The 15,444-nt window shown below is 43.5% G+C and overlaps 2 protein-coding genes across 3 annotated transcripts; one reads left to right on the top strand and one right to left on the bottom strand.

The window, feature by feature from the left end:
* Nucleotides 1-187: 187 nt before the first annotated feature.
* On the bottom strand, nucleotides 188-9,375 carry EME2 (essential meiotic structure-specific endonuclease subunit 2). The gene is made up of 8 exons (XM_014074568.2): nucleotides 8,055-9,375; nucleotides 7,166-7,302; nucleotides 6,109-6,198; nucleotides 4,455-4,579; nucleotides 3,372-3,471; nucleotides 2,456-2,571; nucleotides 1,765-1,954; nucleotides 188-484 (listed from the first exon to the last, which is right to left on the bottom strand). The coding sequence occupies exons 1-8, from the start codon at nucleotides 8,512-8,514 to the stop codon at nucleotides 314-316; spliced, it is 1,389 nt and encodes a 462-aa protein (XP_013930043.2). The 5' UTR covers nucleotides 8,515-9,375; the 3' UTR covers nucleotides 188-313.
* A 236-nt stretch (nucleotides 9,376-9,611) lies between these two features.
* Nucleotides 9,612-14,568, top strand: MRPS34 (mitochondrial ribosomal protein S34). Of its 2 annotated transcripts, none has more exons than XM_087728849.1 (4): nucleotides 9,612-9,806; nucleotides 10,884-11,207; nucleotides 12,758-12,800; nucleotides 13,793-14,568. In XM_087728849.1, exons 2-4 carry the CDS (start codon nucleotides 10,890-10,892, stop codon nucleotides 14,071-14,073), a joined length of 642 nt encoding a protein of 213 aa, XP_087584975.1. In that variant the 5' UTR covers nucleotides 9,612-9,806; nucleotides 10,884-10,889; the 3' UTR covers nucleotides 14,074-14,568. The 2 variants fall into 2 exon arrangements, with proteins under 2 accessions (XP_087584975.1, XP_087584974.1); XM_087728848.1 differs by lacking the exon at nucleotides 9,612-9,806 and adding an exon at nucleotides 10,545-10,709.
* Nucleotides 14,569-15,444: the final 876 nt, after the last annotated feature.

Here is a 15,444-nt window from a genome sequence, read left to right as displayed (position 1 = left end):
CTATAGACACTTTTATATTTAAGCTAGGTTCTCTCAAACATACAACCACCAAGTCACATTATGTTTTAATGCATGAACACAAAAAATATGCCAAACAAACAGCATAATGATATATAATAATAAATTATTCGGCAGAAGGACGGAAATTTAAAAAATCCCCACCGTCAAGATAGGCTCGTTGATAGCATTTGTGCACAAAGACATTTATTGATTTTGACAAACTCTGTTTCTGCAATAAATCTTGTAGCTTTGGCAGTAAGCTTTAAGGCTAAGGAGCTATGACCCAGTGGTCAGAACAGCACTACAAGGGGCTTCAACAACTTAAATCTAGGACAAGCTCTGGATTTGTAGATACCATGAAAAGGTAGACCCGGCGAGACAGGTCTGGGCCAATCCGTCTCTCCGTTTTATTGTCCTCAGTTCTGACTTGGAGGTTGCTGAGAAGAAGTCGTCTCTCTGCCTCTGTATTACATTCTTGGTAGGCCTGAAAGAAAGAAAGCATACTCAATTCCCATGTATTTCTGGTAATCTGGTCTCTGTGATGTTATTTCAGCATGAAACCCCTTTTCCTCTAGCTTTGTTTTAAAACTGAATTGTCTAGAAAAGAGCTCTTGATAGCAAAAGGGATGAGGTATAAGCAAGGCTGGTTTGCCACGAGGAGAACGGATCTGGAGCATCTCTAACAAAGCTTTGGGTTAAGAAAAGCCCAAAGGAATTAATGAGCTCACTTGTAGCTTTTATCATTAAAGATTTGATCTACAATTTGTTTTCTTAAAGATGATCCTTATATAAACTAAACAGAAGCCCTGCGGCTAACAAGAAGTAAAAGAAAAAAAACTGGCTGTATTAGAGGGAAACAAAAGTATTTAGAGGAAGAAAAAATATCTAGCCCAGAAATGCTTCCTCTCACCCAGGAGAACTCAATAGGCTTGGAATAATGAGAAACTGACCCTTGGAGAGAATGGAATGAAGTTTACTAGGAGTGGCTTTATCCAGCCTTCATAGTAATTCTCAACACTGCAACATCTGAGTAAATATCCCACTGGTATTTCCACTCACCCCCTTTTCGCTGAAATCTCTGTGGTTTTTACTTGCGGCCTACTTAATTCAACAGAGATCTGGTGCTGTTCTGACTGAGGCTTCCCAAGAGCATGAAGGAAACTCCTTGTCCCGAACCCCCCCCCCCTCTATTAATTTACTGTGAATTCTGCTCATTCACATCCAACAAAGTCTTTCAAGGGAGGATTTACAGTCACAGACCTTGTCTGGCTTGGAGAACTGCCAGGCTGATATCTGTAAAACTTGGCAAGGAGTCTCGGAGAGTCATGAACCAATGAAGCAAACTAATTGTCTCCTGCAAACTCCACTCCCCTTTCGCTCCTCTTTTATTTCCTCTGGGAGGGGCCATTCAGCATCCACCTGTGGCCTTACTCCCAAGTCGAACCCTGTTCTTCAGTTTTCCCCTTTGTCTGGCAACTCTACGCATGCACACACTGGGAACAGGCTCCAGCTGTTTGTCTGCCTGGCAAAAGGCCCTGGCCCCCTCTCTGCCTCTGACACAGCCCTCATCAAAGCCTTTCCCCAGGCTCCAGGACTGGCCCATGTTCCTCCCCAACCTCCTCAGTGTCGGAATCTGCTGCCAGCTCTGCAGGCCGCTGGCAGGCTTCCAACAGCTGCCTGAATTTAGCCCCCATTCTTGAGAATTGCCTCCCTTGATTTCCCTCCCCTACAGCCAAGAGAAAGCAACTGGTGGAACGAACTGACCCGCAGCAGTAGATTTGGCGAAGGGTAAGCTTGAGCAATAGCTGTTGCCATAGCTGGACTGACTCGATTGAACTGCTGGATCTGTTTCAGCCAGGTCTCTTGGAGCCCTTTCCCGTCCTTGCCAATGTGCACACCACTAGCCCACTTGCCTTTGGCACAGAAGGAGAAAGGCTGCTTTTCCTGATGTTTCCTGTCGAAGAAGCCGTTACGTACGGGTTATACATAGGCTACCGTTTTGGCTTAACATGTCGGAACTGACCACACAATAGCCTGTTCCGAAGGGGTTGTCTTGAGCCAAGACAGTTTCCATGCTGGTCAGGACGTCCCATTCCTAAGATTGGGCTGGGACCATTTGGAGCTCAGAATGTTCCCCGCTAAAACATTATTAAACACGAAGTAGGTATTATCAATGGACCCTGTAACACTAACCACTGCAAGCAAGGCAGAACAAAACATAATGTGTGGCTTGTTCTAAATACAGTGCAGTGTAAATCAAGCAGCTGTATCAGTAGAACACTAAACGCTAAATTTCTTTTTTAAAGAAACAATCTCATTAGTCCTGCACAGACAAAAGTCACACAAAAAGCTTATTTACGGATTTTTTGTGAAAGGATTGTGGGATAAGAGTCTTGTGGTTTCTGCTTCACAGCTCCGAAGCTTTGTCAAGGCAACGTGACAACTTGACACTCACTTATAAGGACGCTGTGCTATAGCTCTGGTCACCGCAGAAACATGCTGGGCCAATTCCTGCCATCTTTCCAGAAATAGGACATTTATGTTATCCCGGAGTTGCAACACCACCAGAGCCTGCAAGGAGAAAGTTGGAGACAGACAAAAAAACAAGAAGAAAAACACATTTGGCCTTTCTTACATATCTTGAGAGGTTCCAGGCTTCAACGCTTTTCCCATCCATCTCGGCTAAATGTTAAGGCAATGACGAACTGGTAATTCCTGTTTCAGTGTTTTTGCTAGATCAGGGGTCTGCAACCTTAAACACTCAAAGAGCCATTTGGACCCATTTCCCACAAAAAAGAAAACAGCCACAAAACCTGGCTAGGCGTGGCCAACTCTAGTCACATGACCACCATCCCCAGCCACGCTTACCCAGCTGGTCATTAGGGCAGAGAACCAGTTGTTAAAAAATACTGGAGCCACAAAACTCTCTTGACATTCTCTCTCTCCCTCTTTATCCCACCTCTTTCTGTATCTCTCTCTGTGTCTGTCTGTTTCTCCCCCTCTCTGTATCTCTCTGTGTCTCTCCCCCCCCCATCTCTCCCCCCCCCCCCGATTCTGATATGAGGCATTGGGCAGGCAATGAGGTACTCTAGCCACTTCTCCACTGCCTGCCGTCACCCTTACCTTCTCAGGCCAGGTGAGGAGTCACTGGGAGGGGAGGGTGAGGGGTGGGGCCAGCTAGTGGTGCGATCACCTGAGAGACAGCCACAGCAGAGGGCCCAAAGAGCCACATGCGGCTCCGGAGCCGTGGGTTCACCCTTGATGTGGTATAAGGGTGTAAATTAAATCAGGCAAGGGATTCAAAGGATAACCCAGATGTCTCAGAGAACGGAGCCCTTTGCTGTGGTTGATAAGCTCAATGCTTTGTTTACCTCTTCAATTTGATGCCGTGTCATGAATTGCTCTGGACCAAGCTGTAATGTTTCATTCTTTAGTCCAGTGACTGGTTTTTCTTGCGGAAGCTGATGATACCTAGGCAATTCAGAGAAGAACCACAATTGGGGAATTAATATTTTGGTATAATGGTTAAAAGTACCAGGCTAGGACCTAGGGGACTATTTCTTCTGTCTTAGACACAAAGCCAGCTGGCTCACTTCAGCCCAATCTCTCTCTCCGCCCACCCCCCCCATATACTTAGAAGAAAGCAGCACGAAACCACTTCCAAAATTCTTACTGAGAAAACAGCAGGGACTTGTTCAATCGCCAGACTGATTTCGAAGGCACAAAATAATTCTTGTCAACCTACTGTGGTCTGGAAACTTGCATGCAGGGAAAGTCTATTGTTAATTTAAATCACTGAGGCATTAGAGGCAGTCGATAGTAAAGAATGAACTTGTCTTGTTGCCTTTCATGGCTAGAAGTGTTGCTGCTGTTTCCTAATCATCTTAAAATGAGCTTGAAAATGCTAAGAAGGATCAGATTGGTTAATACTTGTAAGGGATGCAGCCAGGAAATCCCAGCACTATAAACAAGACTGGAAAGCTAAATTAACATCCAGCAGAAGGTAATGGAGAACCAGATGTGATGCACTTGAGTTTTCCTTGTCAGCATTTGAATTTGTTTTGCATTTAGTACCACCTTATCCTTTGACCAGAAGCCGGTTATATGGCTGAAATCCCAGAATCCTAAGGCGTTAGACTTGCTACAACCCTGCCTCAAACAGCCTCAAGTGAACAAGCACAAGCAAGACTGTTTACACATTCATTCCTTTTGAATCAATTTTCCCCACTTTTATACTATCTATTTCCAATCTTTATTGGTAATCTGCACTATCATTAAAAAAAAACCCAAGATTGTCCTGAAACAAGTATTGTAGGAGTCAAAGATGAAGACCTCCAATTGTGTATGTCAAGGACTCAGACTTTTAGCTTCTTGGGATCTTCAGCTCTCACAACTCGTACAACCCTTTGCTCCTTGGGACCCACAACTCACACAGCCCTTCCAATCCCATGTACCATTGGTAGGTATCTAGTCCAATGACAACCACGCTGAAAGATACTGTAGAAGGATCTTCCAAATGGTGAAAGGGACACAGATGAATAAGATCTGCTGCACACTGCTGGCCATCGGGACTTGAATTCTAGAATTGGAAGAAGATTTTAGAATCAAAAACTCATCACCTCTTTAACACACGAATTTAAAAACTATGTTGGATTCCACTGGTGAAGAAACTCCAACCTCAAATGTGTTTGCCTTAATTTTCTTAGACAGAAAAGACAATATTGAACTCCCAGGTAACTCTACTGGAGTCATTTTACCAATGGATTATCAATAGCATGAATGTGCTATTTTGAGGTTGGAATATTGTGATGGATTCTTAGCACAAATACTGTCACAGTTGTTTGTTATTTGAACCTTCTTCCTTTGTGTTAATGCCCACCACTTGGCTATCTTTCTTCAGTAGTTGAATATATTTTTGTTCAATTTCCAAGTGCCGGATTTTGAATGTTTTTTACTTTTAAAACAATTCATGGGGTTCTAATCGTTCCTGAATTAAATCTTTCCTGAAATAAAATCAGACTGAATTTTTAAATATATATACCATATTTTTTGGAGTATAAGACACACCTTTTTCCCTCAAAAAAGGCTGAAAATCTGGGTGCATCTTATACACTGAATACAGCATTTTTTGCCTCCCAAAACTCTGCCCCTTCACCAAAATGGCTGCAGAGCCTGTAGAAGGCTTCCAGAGATAATCTGGGGGCTGGGGAAGGCAGAAATGAGTGAAAAACGGGCCATTTCTTGCTCAATTCCCCCCCCCCCCCCAGCGCTCAGGAGTACTCTATAAGCCTCCTACAGGCTCTGCCTGCATTTTTTTTTGACAAAAAAACAGGCCTGTTTTTGCAAAGAACGGGGCATTTTTTTGCTCATTTTGGGGAGCCCTCCCCAGGAGCACTATGCAAGCCCCCTAAAGGCTATTCATGCCTTTTTGGGGGGAAAAAAACAGGCCCATTTTTGTGAAAAATGGGCTGTTTTTGAGAAGTTTGCAGAGTGCAAAACCTTTTTTTAAAAAATTTGCCTCTTCAAAACCTTGGTGCGTCTTATACTCCGAAAAATATGGTACATACAGGAGTGGCCACTTGAAAATCGCAACTATGGTATGCCAGTATCTATTAAATCCCACTTACAAATTAGATCAGTAAACTGATGGCAGAGCAGGGATACCCTTTTACTCACCTGGCTGAGTCTACGCAGTGTAGGATTTTTGTAATGTAAGAAATAAAATTTATTCTACCATACTTTTTTTTTCACCATATGCCTTGGCTCACCAATTTTCCCCCCTGCTCACCTTTTTTTGCTTAATGATTCCAGTACTGTCCTCTTGGATTCTGCCTGCTGCCAATCTAGCTTTCTATTGCATTTCCTCTCAATTATTAAGCTTCATCTCCCTAGGTGTCTGGAAATAAGATGAAACTCTGAAACACACCATTATCTGCTCCTCCTCCTCCTCCTCATATAAGGCATAGCAAGCAGAGAATCAAGGCAAACTGGCAATGAGGAGCCAGTAAAAAATGAAGGAAATTAGCACAATTAAGCAACTGGGGGGGGGGGGGAAACCAATACTTTCCATTCATATTCGTATTCACAAGTTAAAATACTGTACAGCACCTGCATTGATGAAAGCTGTCTGAGGAAGTATGAAGGCTGCATCACTAGCAGGACCTCCCTTTCCACTGCACTCTCTTCCTGACAATTGTCCTGCGGAAATAAAATTAAACTTTTGCCAGAAGAGAAAAAAAGTTTTGGTAGCTCAAACTAAAAACTTACTAAACCCAGCATCCGCTTCCAATGGTGGTTTGCAGAAGCAGGGAAGAGATCCTTAAGGTGTTCTTAGCTTACGTTCCTCTTTTACCTTATGCTTGCATTCTCTTGCCTGTCCTCAAGAAGTTCAAAACATTTTGTTTTAAAATTCATTCATAGACCAGCTCACATCCCAGTTTTTAGTGCAAGACTCTAAAGATCTCACCCATTTATAGCAACAACAGTTGCTATAAAAAAAACAATGATAAAAAACAACGTTCTGATGAAACGTTTCACTGCCCTCTCCTCCTACAAATCAGTAACCTTTAGTCAGTTAAAGCTAAGATTTTAATTATATGGGTTTTAGATACTAGGAAGTTTGGCAAGTCAGACTGATTTATTAGCTGAACAGCCAGAGTACTATTAAAATCAGTGGATTTCATAGCTGACACCCATCCATTAGGGAACAAATAGTGTAACTGGGACAAGCCCAATATAGATTGAGTCTGGGACTCTTGCTATATTTATTATCTTCCTTGACTGCTTTGTGCCTTTTCTTCTATTAATTTCTGAGCAGGAATTTAGCAGCTATGGCAAAATAGCAGCTAATGGATCAGAGCAATAATCCATGTCATCGGCGCAGAGCAGCACTTCATACACACGGCTGTCCTCAATTTCCAATGGAGAAATCTGTTCTAAATCCAAATAAGTTGCTGAATTTTCCTTCTAAGAGCTTCAACAATAATGTGTTTTATCAGAGTTGGCCCAACTCTCTTCGATGTCATGCAGAGGCAACCCTAAATGAATACAAATCTTAAAGGGCTACGAAAAGCAGATGAGCAGAATAAGGAAGCTGTTATAAGACACACACTCAGTCTTGCTTCTTTGGCTACGGTATCAGTGGAGTTTTGATTGAGATACTTACGGAACCAGACGTACCGCTGAAGACTTTTCTCTTCCAGGTTATGCTGTGTGGAATGATCTGATGCTCAATATGGTATTTACAGTCCAAAGTATCCAAAACTTCCAGCAAGATATCAGAGCCAGGGTGCTCTAGAAGACCTGAAGAGAAAGCCTAACAAATTGATCATTTGGGTGGACCTCAACTCTACTACACGGTACTATGCGAAAAACCTTCCCCTCTAAATTCCCTCCTGGTAAAACATGGGAATGCAGCATGTAGAGATGGGTTGGTATAGTGATTAAAACATCAGGCTAGAGGTTGGGAGACTGAGTTCTAGTCCCACCTGGTGCAAAGCCAGAAGTGGGACTAAAACAAAGCTTTGCGCCCACCTGGCGCAAAGCCAGAGGAGTGACTTGGGCCCAGTGACTCATTACCTTAGGATAGCAGTTAGACTTATATACCGCTTCATAGGGCTTTCAGCCCTCTCTAAGCGGTTTACAGAGTCAGCATATCGCCCCCACAGTCTGGGTCCTCATTTCACCCATCTCGGAAGGATGGAAGGCTGAGTCAACCTTGAACCGGTGAGATTAGAACTGCTGAACTGCAGATAACAGTCAGCTGAAGTGGCCTGCAGTACTGCACCCTAACCACTGCGCCTCCTCGGCTCTCTAGGATGGAGACCATGGCAAGCTGTTCACAAAAATCTTGCCAAGAAAAGCATCATTTTGGTGTAATGGTTAAAGGCACTGGGCTAGAAACGAGACTGTTTTTAAGTTCTGCCTTAGGTGTGAACAATAGCTGGGTTTTCTTCTGAAATCTTTTCAAGAAAGCTGCAGGGACCGGCGTAAAGGCACCAAAAACGCCAAACCAAAAGTGGAAAGGAATAAATCATGCAGTGTAAACATACTACCTGAATCCAAGCAGACAATCATTTGTTTCATGCACTGATCAGGCCGAAGGAATTTCAAGGCAGCTGCTTCTTTTTTACGTCTCTCTTTTTCAGCTGCAATCTGCTGTTTTATCTTCATTTTCTCTTCTTTTTTATGCATGCTCTTCTTTTTTTCTTCTGTTTTTATCTGGGCCATCTTGTTTTTGTCCAGGGACTGCTTTTTTTTTTTTTTCTCCGGCCTTGAATCACAGGATACGGTTTGTGTCAATGGTACAAGCGAAGAAACTGCTTTTGCCTCGAGGAGAGCCATGCCCGGCTCTAATTTTTGTTTCTCTGAGCAGCCCCGAGCTCCAGCATCTGAATAAGTGGCAAAAGCGGTTGAGGATTCTGGTTTAACATCACTATCTTCTTCAGAATCCGAGATTTCCCACGTGATCGCTCTTTTTCCATCAAGAGCAACAGTCTTCTTTTTCCCCTCCATGATTTAAGTTTACCCTCTTTCCAGTCTACATTATCAAGTGCAAATGTTAAATCAGCAACAATCACCCAACCCCAGCTATGTTTGTAAAAATATCAAAAGCTGGGCATCATTTCATGAAAGAAAGCTTATAGATGTATTAGTGGTAAAAAACAACAACCCTACATTCTCGTCAATAATAAACAGGGCCAATGGTCATTGCTGAAACAATCAAATTATCCTGGTTAAATCTTGGCTGCAAGTCAACAAACTCAATTTGATCACAAAGCCAGGTCACTTGATCTCCTTTTATTAATAGAGAAAGCTCCCCCCCCCCCAACTAAGTCATAGCTAAATGATCTCTCACAATTTGGATCCTGTGGATATGAATACTGTCAACAGAAGCTTATTTATAGAACCTCTGCCCCTGAAGTCTCTACGCTTTTTTGTTGTTGTGGCTTATGCAGCTGAGCAAAACTTTTCCCCATCACTAGGCATTTCTACCAATGCAGCAACAGCTGATCAAGTGTTTTATCTGGGTCGCTTGTAGTGGGACATCGCTTGGGGGTGGGAGGGGAAATAAAAGGCAGCCGCACGTCCAGAGTCTCCCTCAGCCATATCAGCTACGGCAATTTCAAGCCTGGAAACGAAATAAGAGAATGCATTTCATTAGCACAGACGGGTATTATAGGTTACATATCATTCCATCCATCCTGGTCCCTATTGAGAAAAAGGCTCTTCGAAGCAACCCTTTTACTACTTGGAGCTCGACAAAACGACCATTTCGCCGAAGAGGGAAAAAAAGGAACCATATACGAGAAGAAGCAAAGCAATCGGGATCATCCTTCAAAAAAATAAAATCGTTTTGGGAAAGGAGCGGAAGTGTTGCCTGCCGGATCGTTTATAGCGACGGCCCGCCCTTTTCACCAGCGCCTACTCTACTCTCTGTCTAACCTAGGGCCGGAAGCAAAGGAGCGACTGTGCGTGGGCGGCCGGATGATTTATTAGGGACGGACCAGCCTCGGCTGAATTTGGGAAAAAAGGATACCGAGGCGGAAGTGTTCCTCGCCGAGCGTCCTATGAGATTGCACCGTCCCTGCTGGAGCGTCTTGCGAAGGTTTGGGATTCTAACAAAGCCTGTGAAGAGGGGCGGAAGTGAGTCTTGGGGGAGGATTTAGGGAGGGGGACGGCTCTTGTTCGGAGCGGTGCCTTTGAGTCGGAGCCAGAGGGTGAAGCGCAGGGCTGCTTAAAAGGAGCGAGGTGTTTGCTGGGCTGCGTGGCTTCTTTGGTCTCCCCAACAACAACAACCCCGCGAGGTAGGCCGTCCGACTCAGAGCCGGTCAAGGTTTTGCTGGACAGCCATGTGTCTCTCCTGCTCTAGCAGGGGGTTGGACTAGATGACCTCCAAGGTCCCTTCCAGCCTTATTATTATTATTATTATTATTATTCTGTGTCCTAATTCGTACTTCCAGAAGGAAACGAAGGCATGCTTTGGGGGCCTTGGGTGTTTATATTTGATTTGTCAATCGTTTACAAGATAATTGATATAAGAATAAACATGAGTCTGAATGAAATGGTACGAATAAAAAGGAAGATTAGGACAGGGACGGTAGGCAAGTTGGTGCACTTATGCAAGCCCTTTACGGATCTCTTAGGAATAAGGTGAGGTGCATAGTAGGCAATTTAATGTTGAAGCTGTGAGAGTTAGAGCAGTGTTTCTCAACCTTGGCAACTTGAAGATGTCTGGACTTCAACTTCCAGAATTCCCCAGCCAGCGAATGCGAAGGTTGAGAAACACTGGGTTAGAGGATGTAACAACGGAGTCAGGTAGAGCATTCCAGGCATTGACCACTCTGTTGCTGAAGTCGTATTTTCTTCAATCGAGTTTGGAGCAGTTTACCTTATATTTTGGACATGGTGGCTCAGTGGCTAAGACGCTGAGCATGTCGATCAGAAAGGTCAGCAATTGAAATCCGTTGCATAGCGTAATGGAGTGAGCTCACATTACTTGACCCAGATTCTGTCAACCTAGCAGTTCGAAAGCACGTAAAAAATGCAACTAGAAAAATTGGTGGGAAGGTAACAGCGTTCCGTGCGCCTTCAGCATTGAGTCATACTGGCCACATGACCACGGAGACATCTATGGACAGTGCTGGCTCTTTGGCTTTGAAACTGAGATGAGAATTGCTCCCTGGAGTCAGGAACAACAAGCACATACGGTATGTGCGAGGGGAATCTTTACCTTTAAGTGTTGTATCTTATGATTCTTGATGAATGTATTATATTTCATTTTTCTTTATGTACACTGAGAGGCTATGCACCAAAGACAAATTCCTTGTGCGTCCAATCACACCTTGGCCAATAAAGAATTCTATTCTGTTCTCTTACCATAGGCAGCGATGGGTCGTTACATGAGATATCGCCCGATTGCAGCCAGGGCCAAGAAAATCCGCGAATACTGGGCTTTAAAAAACCAACCTCGTGACTCCCAGCGTTATGCGGTGGATTACGAGAAGATGACCCGAGCTTTCACAGGAAAGCGCCTCCCTGTGCTGGCCTGGGAGGATGTGAAGAATGAGAACCGGCTTTTCATGCTGCTATCCCGATTGCACCTCTTTGGCATTGGCAGGATGGTCACACGCAAATCTTGGATATGGGAACATGATGAGCCTTGTTATTGGGTCATTACTAAAGTAAAGGTGGATTATACCGCCGAGGTGAGTGTTTTCATTGGTTGGAGAAAGGAGTAAATTCAGGCATCCTAGTACAGGTAGCCCTCGACTTATAACAGTTCGTTTAATGAATGTTCGAAGTTACAGCTGCGCTGAAAAAGGTCACTTATGACTGTTTTTCACACGATCGTGATGGCGTCCCCATGAACACCTGATCAGAATTCCAATGCTTGGCAACCGGCTCATATTTATGACAGTTGCAGGGTCCTGGGGTCATGTGATTGTCTTTTGCAACCTTCGGATGAACAAAATCAATGGGGAAGCCAGATTCACTTAACAGCCATGTTACTAACTTAACAACTGTGGCCAAAAAAGATGGTAAAACAGGAAAAAAACTCACTTAACAAATGTCTTGCTTAGCAACAAGAATGTTGGGTTCAATTATGGTCGTAAGTTGAGAACTACCTGTATATAGGTTATTTATTCATTTTATTTTATTTGTAAAATTTATTAGACGCCCACCGTATAAGAAAGTAACTCTGATCTGCTTACGATATTAAAAGATAAAACTATAAAACTTAATGATATAAATTAAAAAAAATCAACCTAGCTAAAAAGTTGGGGAGGTAAAGGAGTAGAATGGAGTAGAAGGAGACGTGGTGGCTCAGTGGCTAAGACGCTGAGCTTGTTGATCCAAAGGGCCAGCAGTTCAGCGGTTTGAATCCCTAGTGCCGCCTAACGGAGTGAGCTCCCGTTACTTGTCCCAGCTTCTGCCAACCTAGCAGTTCGAAAGCATGTAAAAATGCAAATAGAAAAATAGGGACCACCTTTGGTGGGAAGGTAACAGTGTTCCGTGCGCCGAGGTGGCGCAGTGGTTAGGGTGCAGTTAGAGCCGAGGTGGCGCAGTGGTTAGGGTGCAGTACTGCAGGCCACTTCAGCTGACTGCTATCTGCAGTTCGGCGGTTCAAATCTCACCGGCTCAAGGTTGACTCAGCCTTCCATCCTTCCGAGGTGGGTAAAATGAGGACCCGGATTGTTGTTGGGGGCAATATGCTGACTCTGTAAACCGCTTAGAGAGGGCTGAAAGCCCTATGAAGTGGTATATAAGTCTAACTGCTATTGCTATTGCTATTTGGCATTTAATCATGCCGGCCACATGACCACGAGACGTCTTCGGACAGTGCTGGCTCCTTGGCTTAGAAACAGAGATGAACACCGCCCCCTAGAGTCAGTAATGACTAGCACATATGTGTGAGGGGAACATTTACCTTTAAGGGAGTAGAGTGAGAAGAAGAGAGGGTGGGATGTATGTTGTAAATCTATCAACCACCCCCAATGGGAAATTCCTTCATTGGAGCCTCAAGCCAACCAACAGAACCAGTTCTTTCAGCTCTTACTGAAGGTAAGGAGGATTGGAGCCGACCTCACTTCAAGAGGCAGGATTTTCCCAAGGGCAGGCGCCATCCTCATTCAACAGCCGTAATTGGGTGGGGGGATTCTTGAAAATGGACCTTCAGTTTTGCTTCAAATTTAAGACACTCCCTCTTCCCTTCATCTTGAATGGACTATAATCATGGGATGTTCTTTTGTTACAGAAAATGGAACATGGAAAAGCTTGGGGATATCTGACATTTAGAGGTAAGGGAAGATTTCCTTTGATGGGTGAAGATTTCATGATAAAGCCTGTAGCAAGGGCGAGTTCTCATGAGATAGAACAGTGAGGGCAAACAGTTTGGGCTCTGTGTGTGTGTGTGTCAAACATTAAGAAATGCCTAACTTGATTCTGCTGATGTGTCAAAAACACCCCCCCCCCAAACTCTGAACCAAAGAGAATTCTTTTTTTTTTTGGAAAAGTTTTTTTTATTTTTTGTTCTCGAAATACCATGATAGGTATACATTCACAGTTATTCTCTACTTCCTTTCTTCCTTTCTCCTTTCCCTTCTTCCCTTACCTCTCCCCTATTCCTCTCTTCCCCTTCCTACCCTCTCTCTTCTCTCATTTTCCCTTCCATTTTCCTCTCCTCACCTCTATCTTCCTTCCTTCCCTCTTCTCCTCTCCTCTCCTCCTCTCTTCCTTCCTTTTTCTATTGTTGTAGGTCTCCCTCCCAGCTCTTAATTTTTATTTTCTTGGGGTGGTATTTCCGCAGACCCAAAAATAATTGAATATCATTTCTTGTTCCCAACCATAGAGAATTCTTTATATACATTATATATCTCTATCTATCTATCTATCTATCTATCTATCTATCTATCTATCTATCTATCTATCTATCTATCTATCTATCTATCATCTATCTATCTATCTATCTATCTATCTATCTATCTATCTATCTATCTATCTATCATCTATCTATCTAATCTACCTACCTACCTACCTACCTACCTACCTACCTACCTACCTACCTACCTATACACACACACACACACACACACACACACAGAGTCCAATCATGTGGTGCTATGTATTATATAAAGAAACACAGAAATAATTACAAAAAATGAAATAACAAGTAAAGCAAACTGCATGCACATTTGGGGCTTACAAATCTTTCTTTTCATGGTGTGTTCCATTCTGGGAAGATTTGCGTGCCTAAATGGACCTCTCTACATCTTCTCAATTGCTTCTTTAGGTAAGCCCGAAACCGAAGAGAGAGAAATAGACAAAGTCATGTACCACGACTGGCGCATGGTGCCAAAACACGAGGAGGAAGCCTTTAAGCAATTTACCCCTCCTGAGGAAGAGGAGAAAATCCGGTATGTCCTCTATCCACCCCTGCTGCGGGCCATGATCCTTGCGCAGAGGCAGAAAGAAGGTAAAATGACTCAAGAGGAACCTATGCTTGATTTGGAGCCAACGGTCCACCTCCTAAATACGTCCCCCAGAAACCAAGCTGAAGGGACTCCAGTCTGAAGACTTTTATGACTTCAATGTAATATTTGGTTTGTTATATTCTCAGGTGCAATCAGTCACACAGCCCAGAGCTCTTATTCTGCCTTGCACTGAGATGTTTCTGTGAAATATGATCTTGTCACTGAGGGTGTTCCCCCTCCCCCCCACCAGCAATAAGTAAAATGATAAGGTAATTTTGCAATCGGAATCTTCTGTTGACATTTCCCCGTTATCCTGTCTTGTTTTTTTGGATTTCTTTTTATTTCCCGTTGCCGTGTTTCTTCTTGTTGCTTCCTTATCAAGTCCAAGGAAAGGACATCAATCTATTTGTTTTAATAGTGAGGCAATATAAATGAAAGAGACTCCTAATTAAAATAATCGATTGGAACAAGAGATCTCTGTCCTAGCCCTGCAGTTTCTTCCTCCCCTAAATCCAGTCACAATCTTAAAATGGGCTGTTGTGTTACTGTATGCTAATTAAAAAAATAGGCTCAGTCTGTTCTTTAAGAAATGGCATTATTGTTTCCTGTCTTCAAATGTGGTGGAGAAGTGAAACAAGCTTGTTATGAGGAAAACACGAGGAGGAAGGAGTATTAGGTATGTTCGCCGCCTTGAGTTATTTGTAAAAATAATAAAAGGATAGGGAACGGTAAAGGTTCCCCTCGCACATTTGTGTTAGTCGTTTCCGATTCTAGGTCATCTCTGTCTCAAACCCGAAGAGCCATCGCTGTCCGAAGACTTCTCCGTGGTCATGTGGCCGGCACGACTAAATGCCGAAGGCGCACGGAACGCTGTTACCTTCCCACCAAAGATGGTTCCTATTTTTCTACTTGCATTTTTTACCTGCTTTTGAAATGCTAGGTTGGCAGAAGCTGGGACAAGTAACGGGAGTTATGTGGCGCCAAGGATTCGAACTGCCAACTGCCAACCTTTCTGACTGACAAGTTTAGCGTCTTAGCCACTGAGCGTCCCTTTATAAAAGGATACAAATAAATGAAATAAAACATGTTAATATCATGGATACAATGAATTTGTGCCACAGCCCATCTTCTGAAACATCTGGACATTATGAACTGGATTGGTGGAGAAATGGTGTTAAGTTTTTACATGGGTGCTTCATGTATGTTTTAGTGTCTCTAAACGCCTCCACTCTTTATCCCAGAGCACGTAACAATAAGATCACCACCTTAGAAAGTTACTTGGATATAAACTTGTTGGAATCTTGCTAGCTCTTACAGTGGCACCCACTGGAAATCAGAGGTGGGATTCAGCAGGTTCTGGCCAGTTCTGGAGAACCGGTAGCGGAAATTTCGAGTTGTTCAGAGAACCGGTAAATACCCCCTCTGGCTGGCTCCACCCACATCTATTCTCTGCCTTCCGAGTCCCAGCTGA

The sequence above is a fragment of the Thamnophis sirtalis genome, unplaced genomic scaffold, assembly GCF_051295495.1.
Source record: "Thamnophis sirtalis isolate CommonGarterSnake01/CBP01778 unplaced genomic scaffold, rThaSir2_p1.2 scaffold_14, whole genome shotgun sequence".
Taxonomy (NCBI): domain Eukaryota; kingdom Metazoa; phylum Chordata; class Lepidosauria; order Squamata; family Natricidae; genus Thamnophis; species Thamnophis sirtalis.
The sequence above is the reverse complement of the archived record's forward strand: the minus strand, read 5'-3'. Positions and strand labels throughout refer to the sequence as shown.

Bases quoted from the DNA above. Each gene is read 5' to 3' on its own strand.
- EME2 (XM_014074568.2), bottom strand. From the start codon at position 8,514: ATGGAGGGGAAAAAGAAGACTGTTGCTCTTGATGGAAAAAGAGCGATC. The intron at 7,303-8,054 runs GTAGTATGTTTA...CTTTCTCTTCAG, and splicing joins GATTGTCTGCTTGGATTCAG to GTCTTCTAGAGCACCCTGGC. The intron at 4,580-6,108 runs GTGCTGTACAGT...TTCCAATTCTAG, and splicing joins GACAGCTTTCATCAATGCAG to AATTCAAGTCCCGATGGCCA.
- MRPS34 (XM_087728848.1), top strand. From the start codon at position 10,668: ATGAGAATTGCTCCCTGGAGTCAGGAACAACAAGCACATACG. The intron at 11,208-12,757 runs GTGAGTGTTTTC...CTTTTGTTACAG, and splicing joins AGGTGGATTATACCGCCGAG to AAAATGGAACATGGAAAAGC. The intron at 12,801-13,792 runs GTAAGGGAAGAT...TTGCTTCTTTAG, and splicing joins GGGATATCTGACATTTAGAG to GTAAGCCCGAAACCGAAGAG.